We start from the raw sequence: 17,001 nt of genomic DNA, 5'->3' as shown, positions 1-17,001 counted from the left end.
TGAGATCATGACCTGAGCCAAAGGCAGAGGCTCTAACCCACTGAGCCACCCAGGTGCCCCTGAACAACGTGGTTTTGAACTGTGTGGGTTCATTTCTAGACACTGATTTTTTTTTTAATAGTACAGGACTATAAATGTATTTTCCCTTCTTTAGATTTTATTAATAACATTTTCCATTCTCCAGCTTATTTGATTATAAGAATACATTATATAATAACAAATAGCATACAAAGTATGTGGTAATCAGCAATTTATCAATAAGGCTTATGGTCAACAGTACAACTTTTACTAGTTAACTTTTGGGGGATTCAAAAGTTAGAAGCAGATTTTCAGCTGTGCAGGGGTTCGGGACTGCTAACCCTTGATCTGTTCAAGGATCAACTGTAATTATCTCTTTCATAATTTAAGGTGGTGGAGATAAAAATACCATAATAATCTAATTCGTGTTCTTTGCCTCTGTCGTCAAATAATTTTATTGTAATTTTGTGCCAAATAGAATTCTCTATATTGACCTAGCTCTTCCAGATGACTGTCTGGATGGACTTGTATAAATAGTGTTGGCTTTTGTACATCTCTTTGTATATGCATTTTGTTTATTTTAGAAAGATTTTATGTGCGTATGTAGAGGAGGCAATTCATATGTCCAAAGACTGAATGCATAGCTTCTTTTTGATTATGCATTTTCTGAGCTGTGTTACCTTGGCAAGGAATATTTTCCAGTTTGTACCCAACCTACCTGATCCTCCCTCCATTGAAACATTTTTAATCCTTTAGACATGCATATGGAAAACTAGCCAGGAATCTAGGAAATTGATGTACTTCTTAACATAAGGCCAATTCCAAGAGAAATCACAGAGAGAGGGTTCAGAGATAGAACAGAGCATTCTCTCTGCTTCTCCATGATCAGACAAAGAAATGCTCGGCACCTGCCAAATCATAAAGGAGAAAAATAGGCTAATACCCATTTTCCCCATTTTGGATCGATTCCTTGTAAGTATGTAAGTTATAGCGTACTTGGCGTCAACCCCTAAGCACATTTTTAAATTCACATAATTTACATGTGCTGTTGATCATCTGCAGTGTTGAAATGAAATTCATGTAGGATTTATAGTGCTGTGGGTTTTGCTGGTGTATTTTTTTCTTTTATAGCCATTGTGTCTTTCTAATGCTGTAGTAAAACATCCTGTGCATTTAGAAGATCCCGTTGCTAAAGTTTACTGTGTCCTTCTTTGTAGGTGGCCACCAAATACGAAGTGAGCGTCTATGCACTTAAGGACACTTTGACAAGCAGACCAGCTCAGGGAGTCGTCACTACTCTGGAGAGTGAGTAATCAAGCCTTTTAGTATCAACAAACGTTCTCCATAAGTGGTAAATGATTTTCTAGATCACCATGTTGATCGAAGGATTCCCAGCTTGGAAACTGATTTGCTTGCCCATCTCTCATTGACTTACTATTGTCACCCTTTACGACCCTCTGGAGAGTGGTATACCGCCACATAAATGGAGTCACTTCCAAATGTTACCATGTTAGTGTCAGGGGCTAGAACTGACACCTTGGTTATCTACTACTTGCTCTACTTGGTGTAGTTTGGTTTCATGATGTTTGGGGAGGACACACTGGCTTCTGCTGTACCTTAACAGTAGAGTAAGTATTGGACAAAATTAGGCCCAGATTCCAGTTTGGTGCTATATCAATAATTTATGTATGCTCTTTCAGAAATCACAGGTAATATTTAAGTTTTCTCATCTACAAAATAGGGATGCCATTGCCTATGCTGAAAGGAAATAAATGAAGCCATATAAAAAAAGCCAGAGTACTAATAATACGTATATATATTATTGCCATATCATTGTAACTCCTCTACTACACTTATTTTATGTTATAATAAATTAATAATTTTAATATTAATTGGGGTATTGGTAGATAGTCTAAGCCAGGCTTGGGAACCACTGGTAGTATCTGTAAAGGGTTTTAGTTAACAAAAAAAAATTTTAAAGTATGTGAGCTGAGTCTTTTCATATTTCTTAATTACTGTCAACCTTTCTTTCTGGATGCCACAGGAGAAAATCTGTACGTTACTAGTAATGCGCAGGAATGGATGTGTTTGGTGTATAATAAAGACAGATTTTAAAACATTAAAATCTTCCCTAAATGAATCAGCCAGGCACTGATCTCTAGTTGTGATTTGTGCAGATGTCAGCCCTCCAAGAAGGGCCCGTGTGACAGATGCTACCGAGACCACCATCACCATTAGCTGGAGAACCAAGACGGAGACGATCACTGGCTTCCAAGTTGATGCCATCCCAGCAAATGGCCAGACTCCAGTTCAGAGAACCATCAGGCCAGACGTCCGTAGCTACACCATCACAGGTCAGGGAACTCACTGTACTGACCATGTTTGCTGATGGCTATTCCCAACATAAATTCCTTATCAGTTACTCTACTACTTATACTGATTGAATTTATTGTCAGTATTTTACAATAATGCAGCTATAATTTTTAAAAACCTACTTTCATACTATAATTAGAAATAGTTGTATTCTGTGAATGCCTGATTTTGTTTAATGTTTGCCAGAGAGACGGCATAATTTCCATTTATTAAATTTAATCTTTTATCGATGTACCCTTCGTATCAAAAAAAAAAAGTAACATAATGCTTAAAACCAAAAGAAACTGAATATTGGCATACTGTTCTTAATGTTAAGCTCGATGATAAAACATAATTAAATTTTAAAATAAAATGAAGATCTAAGTTGTAGTCAGAGAATATTCAATAGCCAGCTCAATTTAGGTCTTTTTGAGATTTAAAATTCTTTTTTTTTTAAAAGATTTTATTTACTATTTGGCAGACAGAAATCACAGGCAGTCAGAGAGGCAGGCAGAGAGAGAAGGGATAGCAGACTCTGCTGAGCAGAGAGCCTGAAGGGGGCTCGATCCTAGGACCCTGAGGTTATGACCTGAGCCGAAGGCAGAGGCTAAACCACTGAGCCACCCAGGCTCCCCAAGATTTAAAATTCTGATTCCAGTTACAGTGACTGATGATAATAAAAGGAAAACACTCAGTAGGTGCTTGCCCCTTATTCTCCGAGATGGCTAGCTCTTTTTTTTTTTAATGATTTATTTACTTATTTTAGAGAGAAAGGGAGAGGGAGCAGGGGGAGGGGCAGAAGAAGAGAGAGAGAATCCCAAGCAGACTCCACGCTGAGCTCAGAGCCCGATGGGGGGCTCCATCTCACAACCCTGTGAGATCATGACCTGAGCCAAAACCAAGAGTCAGCCAAAACCAAGAAGTCAACGACTTCTTTTTTCCTCTTCTTCTACATTTAACATAGCATTTTTTAATTTTAAAATTTACTCTAGCCAGTATCTTTGTATGCATCAGTGATTTCCTTTTGAGATAATGTTTCTCGTTAACAGTTAACACCCATGCCAGGCTCTAATTTATTGCTCAAATGTGGACCACTTCTGTGGTCTGTATATGTATGGGATGAGAAAGGAACCACGAATTAACCGATGAGTTTAAAAATTTTCCTAGTAAATGAAAATCAGATAAAAAGCATTTCTCCACAAATCATAGGTTTACAACCCGGCACTGACTACAAGATCTACTTGTACACCCTGAATGACAACGCCCGGAGCTCCCCCGTGGTCATCGATGCCTCCACTGGTAACTACTTTTTTACTGAAGAAATGCCACTGACTTATATGTGATGGGTTGTACGAACTTGAGAAACAAAGAGGCTGGCAGTGAATTGTTTTTACTGATATTAGAACTCTCAGAATCTCTCAGGTTCTGTTTCTCAGGGTGGGAAAAGAGTGTGGGAAAAATTTCCCTGCTTATTTACTTTCTTCGAGACTTAATCTTGGTTTCTTTTAGCCATCGATGCGCCATCCAATCTGCGTTTCCTGGCCACGACACCCAACTCCTTGCTGGTATCGTGGCAGCCGCCCCGCGCCAAGATTACTGGTTACATCATCAAGTATGAGAAGCCTGGGTCCCCTCCCAGAGAAGTGGTCCCTCGTCCCCGCCCTGGTGTCACAGAGGCTACTATCACTGGTATTGCTGCTTCGCTGTCACCATTTTCCATGGGACTCCCTAGGACACACCAAGTGCTTAGCAGATTTCCAACTGTGTCTTTGATGCTGTATCATGAGAACAAGAGGCCCCATTTCTGATAACTTCAAAAAGCATCTTCTGTTGAGGAGTCACATAGCTCAGTATATCTCAAAAGACAAGAATTCGTGAAAACACAGTAATTTTAATACTGTCATAATGGCATAAATAGAAACTTTTTATTGGCTGTGTGTTTGCCGGATACTTGTAAGTCCTGTCCTAGAAGAAGACATTTTTTCAAAACAAACTAGCTAATTGTGGTCCTGTCCTCCCACTAGCTCTCTAAAGATCTGGTATCATATGGGCCTTGCCAGAGGGCGACCTGCCTCCTCTCTCATTACCCAGGTTCACAGAATGGGTCTTGAGGCCAAGTGATTCCCAACCACCCATACTGGAGAGCATGCCTGGAATGTGAAAGAAGGATTGTCCATTTCATTGGGAAAGATCATAAGCCTTTGGTATTATTTTTGTCCAGGAGATTAAATTTCTAGACTCTGTACAGGATATCATCTAGACTTGAAAAATCCTAGAGAACACAGAGATAACCAGAGAGAGACTGCTTTTTTAGAAAATTTGGAGACAGAAAAATAGAATCACTTACGGAAGGAGTTGAATTGGTTACTTTCTATAGGAACCACACAAAGACTGGCCACTTTTTCCTACAGAGTACTTACCTATAGTCTAACTTTTCATTGATCCTGCCACTGAGGACCATCTGGTTATTAGGCCCTAAGTAGATTCGTTTAATCTGCAATGATCTCTCCCAAATGTATATCCCACTGGTTGTATACGATGCTGATAGATTTTCTTGAGTTCAAAAGGACAGATAAGGCCACACGTTAAAAGAAAACCCACAAAATGTTAGACTAAAAGTACTTTCTCAGGTGCCAGATTTGGTAGAGAAGTTACTGATTTACCAAGTGGCCATCATGTGTGGACTATTTGGGTTTTGTGGAAGAAAAGTGAAGTAGATTTTACCTTTCAGGAGGCCAAAAAGGCCAGCTAGAGAAAGGATGCTTGCTTCTCAGTAGCATTTCCTGGTAAGATCAACTCCCATTTGACTAGCTGAGCCCACAGACGTAACGTGATATCTGTCCTTCCATCAGGTCTGGAACCGGGCATCGAGTACACCATCCAAGTCATTGCCCTCAAGAACAACCAGAAGAGTGAGCCTCTGATTGGAAGGAAAAAGACAGGTAAAGGGCACCTTCTGGGTACTAGGAAGATAATCGAAACAAAACTAACTAGAAGTGATTAATTTTGCAGTGAAAAGGTTCTCCAGGTTTTGATTCCTCTCTCATGGAAATTTTTCTTATCAGCTTAGCATATACATGTTGCGCTCTTGGATAGTCTAATGTAACATAATCGGCCGAGTTTGTTTTACTTTTTTCTTAGCCAATCAATATAAAGACTTTTATTCACCTTTAAAAAATCTAAGCCAGATATTAAAATGTAGAAACCAGGTTGCTATTTTTACTATTCTTCTATATCTTCTGTTGAAGTTAACATTTAAAAAAAAAGGGGGGGAAATTAATCCTTCCCATTATCTTTATTTATTATTTGGTTTCTGAAACTTGAACTAAAGAATCTTATTTTTTTTCAACCGATTTCAGTTTAATTTGAAGAAAATTCTATATTTATATTAATAGAAGAAGTTTAGAAACAAACATGGATGTATTTTTATCTATTCTTACTGTTTGAATTACTGAAAAACTGGAATTCTCATACTTCAGATGCTGAAATAATTAATCTGGATTCTAGTCCTTGTAACATGAGTCTCAAATGAAGAAAAGAAGAAAAGAGCCTGCACATTTCAGTTCCATTAAGCTTAATTTGAGCAGAAGTAGCTTGTATGGGGCTTAGTGGTTCAAAGCTTTATGTGTATGATAAATTCATACTAACGCTTTTTTCGTTCTAAACTATAAAGAAACCTTTGAGAAAAATCTTAAAGGTTTCTTTTTTGAAAAAAAAAATGTCTTGTGATCTAAGAACTGCTAATGTTCTAGGGGCTTTGATCAGATTGATAAACAGTCATTGTTGCCTGAATTGGTAATGACTACTGCTGCTACTTTTGGGAGCTTAACACGCTTTGCTTTTTTGGCTCTAACCTCTCTTGGCTAGATGAGCTTCCCCAACTGGTAACCCTTCCACACCCAAATCTTCACGGACCAGAGATCTTGGATGTTCCCTCCACAGTTCAAAAGACCCCTTTCATCACCAATCCTGGGTATGACACTGGAAACGGTATTCAGCTTCCTGGCACTTCTGGTCAGCAGCCCAGTGTCGGGCAACAAATGATCTTTGAGGAGCATGGTTTTAGGCGCACCACACCGCCCACAACGGCCACCCCTGTAAGGCATAGGCCAAGACCATATCCGCCGAATGTAAATGAGGAGATCCAAGTTGGTCACGTCCCCAGGGGAGACGTTGACCATCACCTCTACCCTCATGTTATGGGACTCAATCCAAATGCCTCTACAGGACAAGAAGCTCTCTCTCAGACAACCATCTCTTGGACCCCATTCCAAGAAAGCTCTGAGTATATCATTTCATGTCATCCGGTTGGCACTGACGAAGAACCTTTACAGGTAATTGATTTTTCTCTTTACTTCTGGGCAGCCTAGAAATGAGTAAGCGAGGTAACAGAAGTGACCAGAGCTCTAATATAAATATTATAGGGTCGAAAGGTAGTACACGTAATCCCTGGTTTTTCTTTTTTAAATCTCAATATGGCTGTACTTTTGGGGTATACCAAAGAGTAGCATCAGGTTTTGTTTAGTAGAGAGAATAAAATCATTTCTATTAGTCGCACACATTTGAGGCTCCTTAGTAATATGGACAAAGAAATGATCTGAAAAAAGAGAGAGAGATTCTGCCCAAACTTGCATTTGTTCAGGAAGATCTTGGATGCCATCCTTGGGGCTCCTGGCTGGTTCAGTTGGAAGGGCATGTGGCTCTTGATCTCACGGTTGTGAGTTCGAGCTTCACGTTGGTTATAGAGGTTGCTTAAAAATAAAATCTTTAAAAATAAAGAAATGAAATGCCATCCTATAGTTTGTCCTTGAAGAATCCCATTATCTACAATATGTCTGAGGAAAAGGAACGTACGTGAAACTGTGCCCATATCAGCTGTTAAAAATGACTGACTCTTTAAAACCTTTATTCTTTCATTTGTTTTGCTGATACCAATTTTTAGTGGGTTCTTATTTATAAGAATAAGATTCTTATTCTTATTTTTTTAGAAAGCATCAGAATTAAAAAACAAAAACAACAACAACAACAACAACAAAAAACCCTGAATGACTACACTGTGAAAGATTTATGAGCTTAGAAACATGAGTTTGGGGATTTGCCCAAAGGCTTTAAGGACCCCATGTTGGGGTCACAGGGCACCTTGCCGTGGATGAGGATATCCGCCACGTAGCGCAGTGTCCGTAATTGATGGGAAAGGGGCTTGGCGCAGGGATCCCAGTGGGCTGGCACAGACCTGCAACCATAGCGGGATGGACGGCATTGTCTGTTGAATTACTGAGGGCTCCTGAGAACTATGGAACACACAGATCTGGGGCAGGAAAATTGGGCAGACCGAAAAGATGGCCCCTCCCCCGCCGAGTTCCGTGTCTGTCCACGGCTGGTTGGGGATCCTTCCACCCTCCTTCTTGGTCCCCCTTGGCTTTATTTACATAGTGCAGGTTGTTGGTAAGACAGTAGGGAAAGTCACATCAATTTCCCCCATAACGCTTTCTCCCTCACTTTGGATGTGCCGATGACTGCAGTTCCGAGTTCCTGGAACCTCCGCTAGTGCCACCCTGACAGGCCTCACCAGAGGGGCCACGTACAACATCATAGTGGAGGCCCTGAAAGACCAGAAGAGGCACAAGGTTCGGGAGGAGGTTGTTACCGTGGGCAACTCTGGTATGTGAAAGCCTGGGTCCGCAGGTGCAGGCTCCCCTCTGGACTAACCCCAAAGACACCTTTTCTCTCAACTGTTCCTTTGTTGCTGTTGTCTTTGAACTTTGGGAAGTGATGGCATGAAGTCAAGGAGCAACTTTAAATTCAGTTATTTTTCGCTCCTAGTACCCTAGTTCCTGTGTAAAGTAGTCTCAGTCAGTGATGCGGTAATTGACCTGGAAGGGACCCGAAGCATCATTTAGTCCCACATTCTGACTCCCTGCTAGCGAGCGTCTGAGGTCACCCGGGGCACGGATCTCCTGATCTCTTTTGCCAGACCCTCTGCTCACCACGTTGCTGTCCTCTTGAGTGATCCTTTAAGTCCCCAAAAAGGATTACCTATAAAGGAAATTCCCTATCTGCAGACAGGAGCGACTGCCGGTTTTCGTTCCTCATGCAAAATGCAGCCGACATCGCCCATTTCCACTCAAAGAGCGACTTTCTTCCAATATTATTTCAATTTCTTTTTCTAATTATACAACCCCAAGGCCAAAATAGCAGTGAAAGGGTCACTGACTCCTCTTTGCAGCACCTGCAAAGTAAAGCAGTAGTGAATCGCCTGACTTTTCAGCCTGCATCAGTTGAAGATTCACCAAGGATCACAAGAGACAGGGAATCATCAAAACCACGAATCTTAAGTCTTCCCAACAGAGGGTTCTCTATCCCACGGCAGCACGGAGTGCTATATTCTGTCTGTCAAGTGACCAGCTTTATTCCTAGGGCTGGTTACTGAACATAGGGTCACAGGTGACCGTGCTATTTTACACGTATACATGCCTGTGAATTTAAGCAGTTGCTTATTTGATGTGGGGATCGTTTTGTGCTTGTTGTGTTAGGTTTCCATGGTAATGCATGCCTTCTGCCTTGCGTGGTTTTACTAGGAGAAGGCCACGTGAAAGGAATTTTCAGAGCACAAAAGTCTTTGTACTTTTCCACATCATTTTTTTTTTTTAATTCCATCTCCATAACTTAAATCACGTGGAATTTTAACTGGTGGCTATTTGGGGAGGGTTACTGAAACCCCTAGTAACACTACAGGTTCCTTTCACTTCCTTTCTGACCCCATATCCCCTGCAGCAATATTCTGCATTCCAGCCCCGTTCTCTGGGCTTTCAGACATGTCAGACTTGTTCGTTTCTCCCAAACTCTATTTTCTTCCAGGGTGATGCCTTTTAAACTATTAAACACTTCAAATATCTATTGTTTTGAGCCTTTGATTTTTGCATGGTGGGATTTTACATGGTGGGATTCAAAGTCACAGAAATTAGTTTATATAATTTTTAGAGACTCATTGGAAGGATGCTTTGCACAGATTGCTTTAAGCTTTCTCAAAACATAAAGATCCAGTGTATTAGGCAACACGAAGAGACTCCATTATTCTTAAGTCATTCGTATCCCTTGCTTTCTCTTATTTGAAACAGTTGATTTTATTGGTAAAGTAAAGCTGTCCTACTGCTGTCATACTAATGTACAGAATCTAGCTCTGATGCAAAAAATGCAATAATAAAAGTGAATGTTGCATTACAATGGTATATAAAAATGACTAAGTCTCTTGCATTAAAAACAAAGGATGCAAAAAAAAAAAAAAAAAAGGATGCTCTCTAATAATTATTCTTTATTTGGTGGGCACTTTTTAAGTGCCGACAATGGACGAGTGCTTTGAATTCATGATATCTATGTAATCTTTACAAGATATATTATATTATATTATATTTTATATTATATTTCAGATGAGGGAATTAAGGCACAGAGATAGAAAATAACTAGGTTAAGGTCACTCAGATACTGATGGAGAGACATTCCAGCTTTTGCATCCCACTCGAGTTCTTAACTAGCCTAAAATGCCTCAAGATATGTTCCATATGCTATAGACTAGTTTTGCCAGAAATGATGGGTTTTTTTTTTTAGTACTAATGGCAAAAATGGAAGAGGGGCTCCTTTTCAGGTGCTTGTGGCAAATGTGCCTGGCAACATCTAAGTATTGTTTATCAGAGCAACTGATGCTTTGGTAAAACAGATGAATGGTTCTTCATGGTGCCTGGCAACATCTAAGTATTGTTTATCAGAGCAACTGATGCTTTGGTAAAACAGATGAATGGTTCTTCATGCTGCTGGGATTTCTGTTTTAGACTAGACTCATTGTAACAATAATTCAGTTTTCTTCTTATGGTTCCAAATCACCACTAAGCTGTCTTTTTTTTTTTTTTCCTCCTTTTCTTTGTGTAGTTGACCAAGGCCTAAACCAACCTACAGATGACTCATGCTTCGACCCCTACACGGTTTCCCACTATGCAGTTGGAGAGGAGTGGGAGCGGTTGTCTGAGTCCGGCTTTAAGCTCTCGTGCCAGTGCTTAGGTTTTGGCAGTGGTCATTTCAGATGTGACTCATCTAGTGAGTAGCTTGCTTTGTCCATCTCCTCTGGTTCCATGCATTCGCACAATGTGCCAAGGAAGCATGTTTGGCAGGCACAGGCTCTTCCAAACATGAAGCAAACGAGGGGAGACTGCTTGACTCAAAGTAACATTTTGCATCATAAAGAATGATGGGAAATTTTACTTGTTGAATATTTGCTTCATTTCAAGGGTTCTGTGTCAATACAACTAGTAATTAAAAATACATTTGTGACGGTAATGATTTTTTAACATTTTCTGTCAAGATAATAAAGTCAAACTCTCTGGAGCCCAGTTTAATGAAGAGTAAGTATCAGAAACACAAAGGAATCCCCAGTCGCTTTTAATCTTTAATCTTGAGTGAGCTCAGAGGTGAACATTTATACTCACACTCCCCTTCAACACAAACCAGTCATGCACATAACTTAATATATCCACAGTGTCCTATCGCACGCACATACGCACACATCAGGTAGCTTGAATCCTGCCAAGTAATGTAGAGAGCACCGATAATCATCTACAGATGATTAAGAATCAACTTCAGTAGAAAAATATTTGATTTTCAAACTATAAAAAGATTTTAACATTTTTAAATGGTATTTTCAATTTAAAATTATCCTAGGGATAATTTATTATGCTTTGATATTTAACATTAGAATTTGTAAAACTTTCATTTATGCTTTGTTCTTAGGGGATGTGATTATTACTGACAATTGGTCTATTTTTATAGGTGTTACCCATTTTGGCTTATAATCAAGTCTCCTACAGATACTTCTTGACATTATATTTGGGGAAATCCAACATAACAGATTTTTTAAAGACTTTCACACTAAAATATGAAATGGTTTAATTCAGACTAAAATATGGAGACAACTCATTTTTTTCAATGCAGACTACTGCACTTGACCATCTGAAAATGGAAAGATGGAACAGATGTGTCCTATGACATTTAGGAGTTGGAAGTTTTAACATTTGGCATCAGTTAGGTAGTTTTTCATTTCTGAAACTGAACTATTTTAAGTTTGCATATTTATTACCGAGGTAAGTACTTAGGCACGATTTGTGGGAACAGAGCTATAAGGTGATTTATGTGATTCTTTGGCTCAACTGACATTTTCTTTGCTTAGATGACATAATTGTCAAATAATGTTTAAAGTTGAAGAATGGGAAAAAAAGTTTAAGGAATAGCTGCCCTGTTACACAAACTTCTGAAGTGTGTTCTGTTTCAGTAAAAAACGCGGAGATTAAAAAGTCATCTTTTATGGATCACAGTTAAAGATATAGAACTGTGACTTTTAATATTCCTCAGAATCGGTCTTTTCTGTTGGGATAATAACCAGTGATTTATCATTTTGTTGGGTTTTGGTTTGTTTTGATACACAGATCTATTCTTTCACTCTTTCCATTTACAAGAAACAGGTTAGGGCATGTAGAGGCCGGCTGAGGTTTGTTTTTCGGTTAATAGAACTACTTTGTATCCAAGTTCTCTGTAAATCCGAAAAGTGACTTTTCATCTATGATCCATTCCCAAAAGACTATTTAAATCCTACTTTGGTTTTCAATAATATTAAGCCTTAATAGAATGCAAATGAAGGTCCCCGACTATTCTTGTGACATGGTTATGGCGGGATGATTTGCATCTTAAAATATCCTAGAAAACGTTAAATGATAAAGATAATATTTTAAAATCCAATCGAAACGTGGTCTGTCATGGAGATCATGATCCTCAACTTTTCTTGCCACTCCCTCCAGATAGCCAGCCCTTAAAATCCCATGGCCGTGTCCCAGAGCACCGTCTTGTGAGTCAGAACCCACTGATAACTCTCGGCCTCCGGTTTTCTCTCCCCCACAGAATGGTGCCATGATAATGGTGTGAACTACAAGATTGGAGAGAAGTGGGATCGTCAGGGGGAAAATGGCCAGATGATGAGCTGCACGTGTCTTGGAAATGGAAAAGGAGAATTCAAGTGTGATCCTCGTACGTCCGTTGCCGTAGATCATTTTTAGTGCCTTATTAAGCACTCCCGCTTTTATTACTGAGCTGTAACTCTCATTCACAGAGATGATTGGAGACTTTAGGTCTCCTTGAGGAGTGAACAGTGGGTTTGTTAATCTTTTGATTTGGGAAAGTGGAGACAGGCGTCCAAAATGAGCCATGATTTAACGGTATTACAGGACACGTTAGCTCTTTTCCGACCTGAGTATTTTGACCATAATCTTCAGTGAAATATTAGCAGAAAGCTTTATGGGTCTTTGGATCCAACTTTTTAAAATACGATCCTCTCCCAGTTTATCAGATTTAGTTTTTGGACGTGCTGCCCTAAGATCCATGCAGCAGTACTTCTATCACCAATGGTTCCCATAAACCTGTGGGATTTTGGTTGTGAGGATGCACATTCTGGAGAGAATCAGAACGTACCCTACATAGAAAGGTGAAGTCCGTATTGTTCTCAATCTTCCATGAGCCTTCTGACTTGTGTCTCCACGCAGACGAGGCCACGTGTTACGATGATGGGAAGACGTACCATGTGGGGGAACAGTGGCAGAAGGAATATCTTGGTGCCATTTGCTCCTGCACCTGCTTCGGAGGCCAGCGGGTAAGGCCAGCCTCCCTGTAATTGAGATAAGACGAAGGGGGCCCCCACCCTGGTGATTGAGAAGTCAGCTTCTTGTGTGTGTGCGGTACCCAAAGTGTGGTAACGCTCCTTATGAAAGTTGAAATACCTCATTTCCTGTTGGCACAGAGCTGCCCGCAAGAGGCTACCCTACACCCCTTCTCAGTTCTCCCCTTCCAAGGCAGCCTAAGTCACTCTCACACCTATTATTCTCAGGCTGTGGCTACTCTTCAACAACTGAAGGGTTACATGCTCAGTAGCATTAGGCCTTGAGGTGCACAGTGACTGATAGGTGCCCATATGGCATTGTTGTTAAGATCCAAGAAAGGGTCTAGAAAATATCCTCTCTCAACCCAGTAATAGATTCCTGATACAGACCTAGCACTGGGCTTAAGGAATATGGGAAAAACAGAGGGAATGAGAAACGGTTCTGGCTGTTAGGGATATAACTGGCGACATTAAGTTAGCATACATGGAAAGTCAAGCTAATTAGGTGAGTTTCTTAGTGGGTCTGACAAATAGTTCCCAGGTAGGCTGGAATCCGCAAGAAAGTTTCCATGGAAAAGAGAAACATACCCTGGCGGGGGAGGTTCGGATGTTTGAAATAGATTGTGGGAAGAGAAGGAAGCGGAGAGAGCAGAGTAAGCGTATCACCCCGGATGGGAAGCAGCTGGCCTATGTGGGTTGCAGTGAGCCAACCCTCTGCCTGGTGTCTTGTAACAAATCAGATGAGAAGAAGTGGGGGCCATTTACGGAAGGGCCTGGAAGTCCGTTATTTAAGCCAGAAGTTCTCAACGGTTTCTAATCTGTGCCCCCCTCACTATAATAAAAAATGCTGTGCTTTCCTCTAATGTTATTTGAAATTTCAAAATAAGATGACTCATGCAACTCAAGAGCAACAGAACATAACATTCCTTCATTTTTAATGAAAACATACCCTCCCCAACAGCTCTTCACATTCTGATACATGAAGACCACACTCCCCACCCCAGGGGAAGATGCACTGGCCAGTGCCTTTTGCACTGGCCAATTGTAGGTACCCAAGAAGAAAGAGAACATGATGGAAGGTGGTTTTTAGGAAAATTAGTCCTGCAGCAGGAAAGGGTTTTCAGGGGTCTGGCTCTGCCCCCACCTGAGGACCTGGGGCAGCCCATGGAAACTACCCTGATCTCTTCCACCCCTAGTGGTTAGGTGGGGAGGGAGAGAAGCTATGGAGGCCCTCTCTCTGTCTCTCATTAACACTTGTAAAGACCCTGAAGGTGGAACATTTCTGGTAAGTGGTTGGTATAGAAATGTGTGATGGAAAGTGAATTTGTAGAATGTGGTCTCACTTCAGCATCTCCTCAGTATTTATGCACATGAGACCTTTCATTTGTGACACCTATTCTGTTCTAAAGAAAGTGCTAAATGAAACAGTTAAGACAGCAGTGGAAACTGTGACATTTTTATGTGAAAGCAAGATTCAGTGACTCTGTAAGTAGTATGTACCTGTATTGTATGAGGTGTTCTGAGGAATACTCTTTTAAATGGAGAAATATGTCTGGAATATGTAAGTGACAGTATAAGAAAGAAAGTGATTGTATTATTTAAGGTTCTTGCGGGTGTAAGAGGAAAGCTCAACTCTGGTTGATTAAGGTAAAAAAAAAAAAAAACCACCTCACATAACTGAAGAGTTGCAGGGTCACATAACAGAAGAGTCAGGGCTGCTCCAACAGTGGCATTCTGAGTCTTTCTCTTATACACTTTGTTCCTGTGTATTGGCTTTGTTTAACAGAAGCTTCTGCTGATAGTGAGAAAAATGACTTCTGTCTGCTCCATGTTTAACCTCTGTAGGCTTAGGAGCAACCATGAAGGAGAACATGGTTCCTCACATTTCTAGCAAAAATCTCAGAAGAAGAACCTGTCTCTTTTCGCAAGTCTGGCCAGACGAAAGGCTACAGTGTTCACTGGCCGTGGCCATGTGGGTCGGAAGGGACAGCCTTGCTACCTTCCTACCCACATTAGGAGGAATGTGGCCAGGTGTCATTCAGCAGGTGACAGTCCCAAATCCACCAGCACTTCACTAGGTTCCTCTCCCTCTCGCTTCAGGCAGGGCAGTCTGTGGGGCTGAGTTTCCTATAAAACAAGGGTGTTTGTCCCTGTGATCTCAGCTCCCTTGCAGAAAGCTCTAGGATTCTGGGAAAACTTCTCTGTGTCTTCTGGTACATAAAGCAAACTTCAGAAGTTGGAACTGGAAGGAGCCTTAGCAGATGTGTGGGGTTTGAATGGGAACAGAAAGGAGGATGTTTCAAGAAAAACATAAATAGACAGGGGTGATCAGAAGGTATGAGTAATAAACCAGAGCGTATTCTGCAAGTTATAAATGCATAAAATCCTCAGAGCTTCCTTCATGATTAACTGCTCATACGTTGCCAATGGGTAAGACCTGAAATTCTTTAACGCAAGCACTAATGGTGATGCTCTCAGGTGATTGTAAACCCCGTTTGACTTCATGCCTGTGTCCTCTCAGGGCTGGCGCTGTGACAACTGCCGCAGACCAGGGGCTGAACCCGGTCACGAAGGCTCCACCGGCCACTACAACCAGTACTCGCAAAGATACCACCAGAGAACTAACACTGTACGTGCACCTGTACCTTGAGTATTTGTCCCCCCAAATGCCGTTAGATACCTAGTAGGGATACCTGTAGGCACCTTTCTTCTGAATGAACCAAATATTCTTTATTGTTAAAAAATCTTTTAAATGCCTTGAGCAGAAGACTATACCCTGGAACATAATTTAGGTTCAAATTTATCAAAACTCTAGGATATCTATTGCTAAGGTCTTGAAGCTGGAAATACTGTCCTGTCTGTAAGGGCTTATCATAAAAAGCCTCTCCACTTTTGTTCCGTACATGTCACAGGATTTTTTGGTAAATTTTTCTTCTGTTTTAACAGAATGCTGCTTTTTTTTTTCTTTTTCTGTTTTCACAGAATGTCAACTGCCCGATTGAGTGCTTCATGCCTTTAGACGTACAGGCTGACAGAGACGATTCCCGAGAGTAATATTTTCCACCCAGAGGAACGAGCATGGATCTCTGTCAAGGTCCATCCAAACCGGAGTGATGTTAGCAGACCCCCATCTTAGAGTGTTTCTTTCTTAAGCCCTTTGCTCTGGAGTAACTTCTCCAGCTTCAGCGCAACTCACAGCTTCTCCAAGCATCCCCCTGGGAGTGTTTTGAGACTTTTCTCATAAATGGGGGCAGTATATTGCCTGTTCTGCTCTGAAGTATTCAGTACCGCTCAGTATTTTAAATGAAATGATTCTCACTTGTGATTTGGTTTGAGATGGCTAGGGAAGCACAGACACCAACCAGCGTAAAAATGCGTTGAAATGATATCCTCAGAATTTTAAGTAGGAAAGTTACCCAAACACTTCTGCTTCCACTTAACTGGCCTGCAATGTTGTACGAACGGCATGTCCTTGTTACTGTGGTATTTAAAATATTCACAGTATCCACCTTTTCCAAATGAGTCTAGTGATATCTTTCTCTTATCTGTTATTTATCAATTTTTCCCAGTATTTTTATACGGAAAAAATTGTATTGAAGACATTTAGTATGCAGTTGATAAGAGGAATTTGGTATAATTATGGTTGGTGATTATTTTTTATACTGTATGTGCCAGAGCTTTACTACTGTGGAAAGACAACCGTTTAATAAAAGATTTACATTCCACCACTTGAAGGTCATGGCTTCTTTCTTGCATAAAGAAATTTGGGGGAGAAGAAGAATGCCCATGAATGTTCCTTTTCAGTTCAGCAAACGCTTGAAAACCTATGATGTGAATAGCTCTCTCCTTGGAGATTTAAGTACAGAATTTTCCCCAGTCTGTCACTACAAAAACAGATTCATTCTTGATAGTTTATCTCTTCAGTAATGAAGCTGGTTTCA

General features: G+C 40.6%; 1 protein-coding gene across 12 annotated transcripts in view; it reads left to right on the top strand.

Annotated features, from left to right (window-relative positions):
• FN1 (fibronectin 1) overlaps positions 1 to 16,789 on the top strand; it is a 67,283-nt gene extending 50,494 nt beyond the window's left edge. For 4 of the 12 annotated variants that reach the window (XM_032354715.1, XM_032354718.1, XM_032354720.1 and 1 more), the window contains 12 exons: positions 1,236 to 1,323; positions 2,196 to 2,372; positions 3,580 to 3,669; positions 3,880 to 4,059; positions 5,223 to 5,312; positions 6,313 to 6,704; positions 7,893 to 8,031; positions 10,294 to 10,458; positions 12,310 to 12,435; positions 12,948 to 13,054; positions 15,582 to 15,689; positions 16,043 to 16,789. In XM_032354715.1, the coding sequence (XP_032210606.1) occupies positions 1,236 to 1,323; positions 2,196 to 2,372; positions 3,580 to 3,669; positions 3,880 to 4,059; positions 5,223 to 5,312; positions 6,313 to 6,704; positions 7,893 to 8,031; positions 10,294 to 10,458; positions 12,310 to 12,435; positions 12,948 to 13,054; positions 15,582 to 15,689; positions 16,043 to 16,114 (1,734 nt within the window). In that variant the 3' untranslated portion in view covers positions 16,115 to 16,789. Of the gene's footprint in view, positions 1 to 1,235; positions 1,324 to 2,195; positions 2,373 to 3,579; positions 3,670 to 3,879; positions 4,060 to 5,222; positions 5,313 to 6,237; positions 6,705 to 7,892; positions 8,032 to 10,293; positions 10,459 to 12,309; positions 12,436 to 12,947; positions 13,055 to 15,581; positions 15,690 to 16,042 lie in introns of all 12 variants that reach the window. The other 8 variants (XM_032354721.1, XM_032354724.1, XM_032354726.1 and 5 more) reach the window with 2 other exon arrangements.
• Positions 16,790 to 17,001: the final 212 nt, after the last annotated feature.

The sequence above is a fragment of the Mustela erminea genome, chromosome 8 (genome assembly GCF_009829155.1).
Source record: "Mustela erminea isolate mMusErm1 chromosome 8, mMusErm1.Pri, whole genome shotgun sequence".
Classification (NCBI taxonomy): Eukaryota; Metazoa; Chordata; class Mammalia; order Carnivora; family Mustelidae; genus Mustela; species Mustela erminea.
The sequence above is the reverse complement of the archived record's forward strand: the minus strand, read 5'-3'. Positions and strand labels throughout refer to the sequence as shown.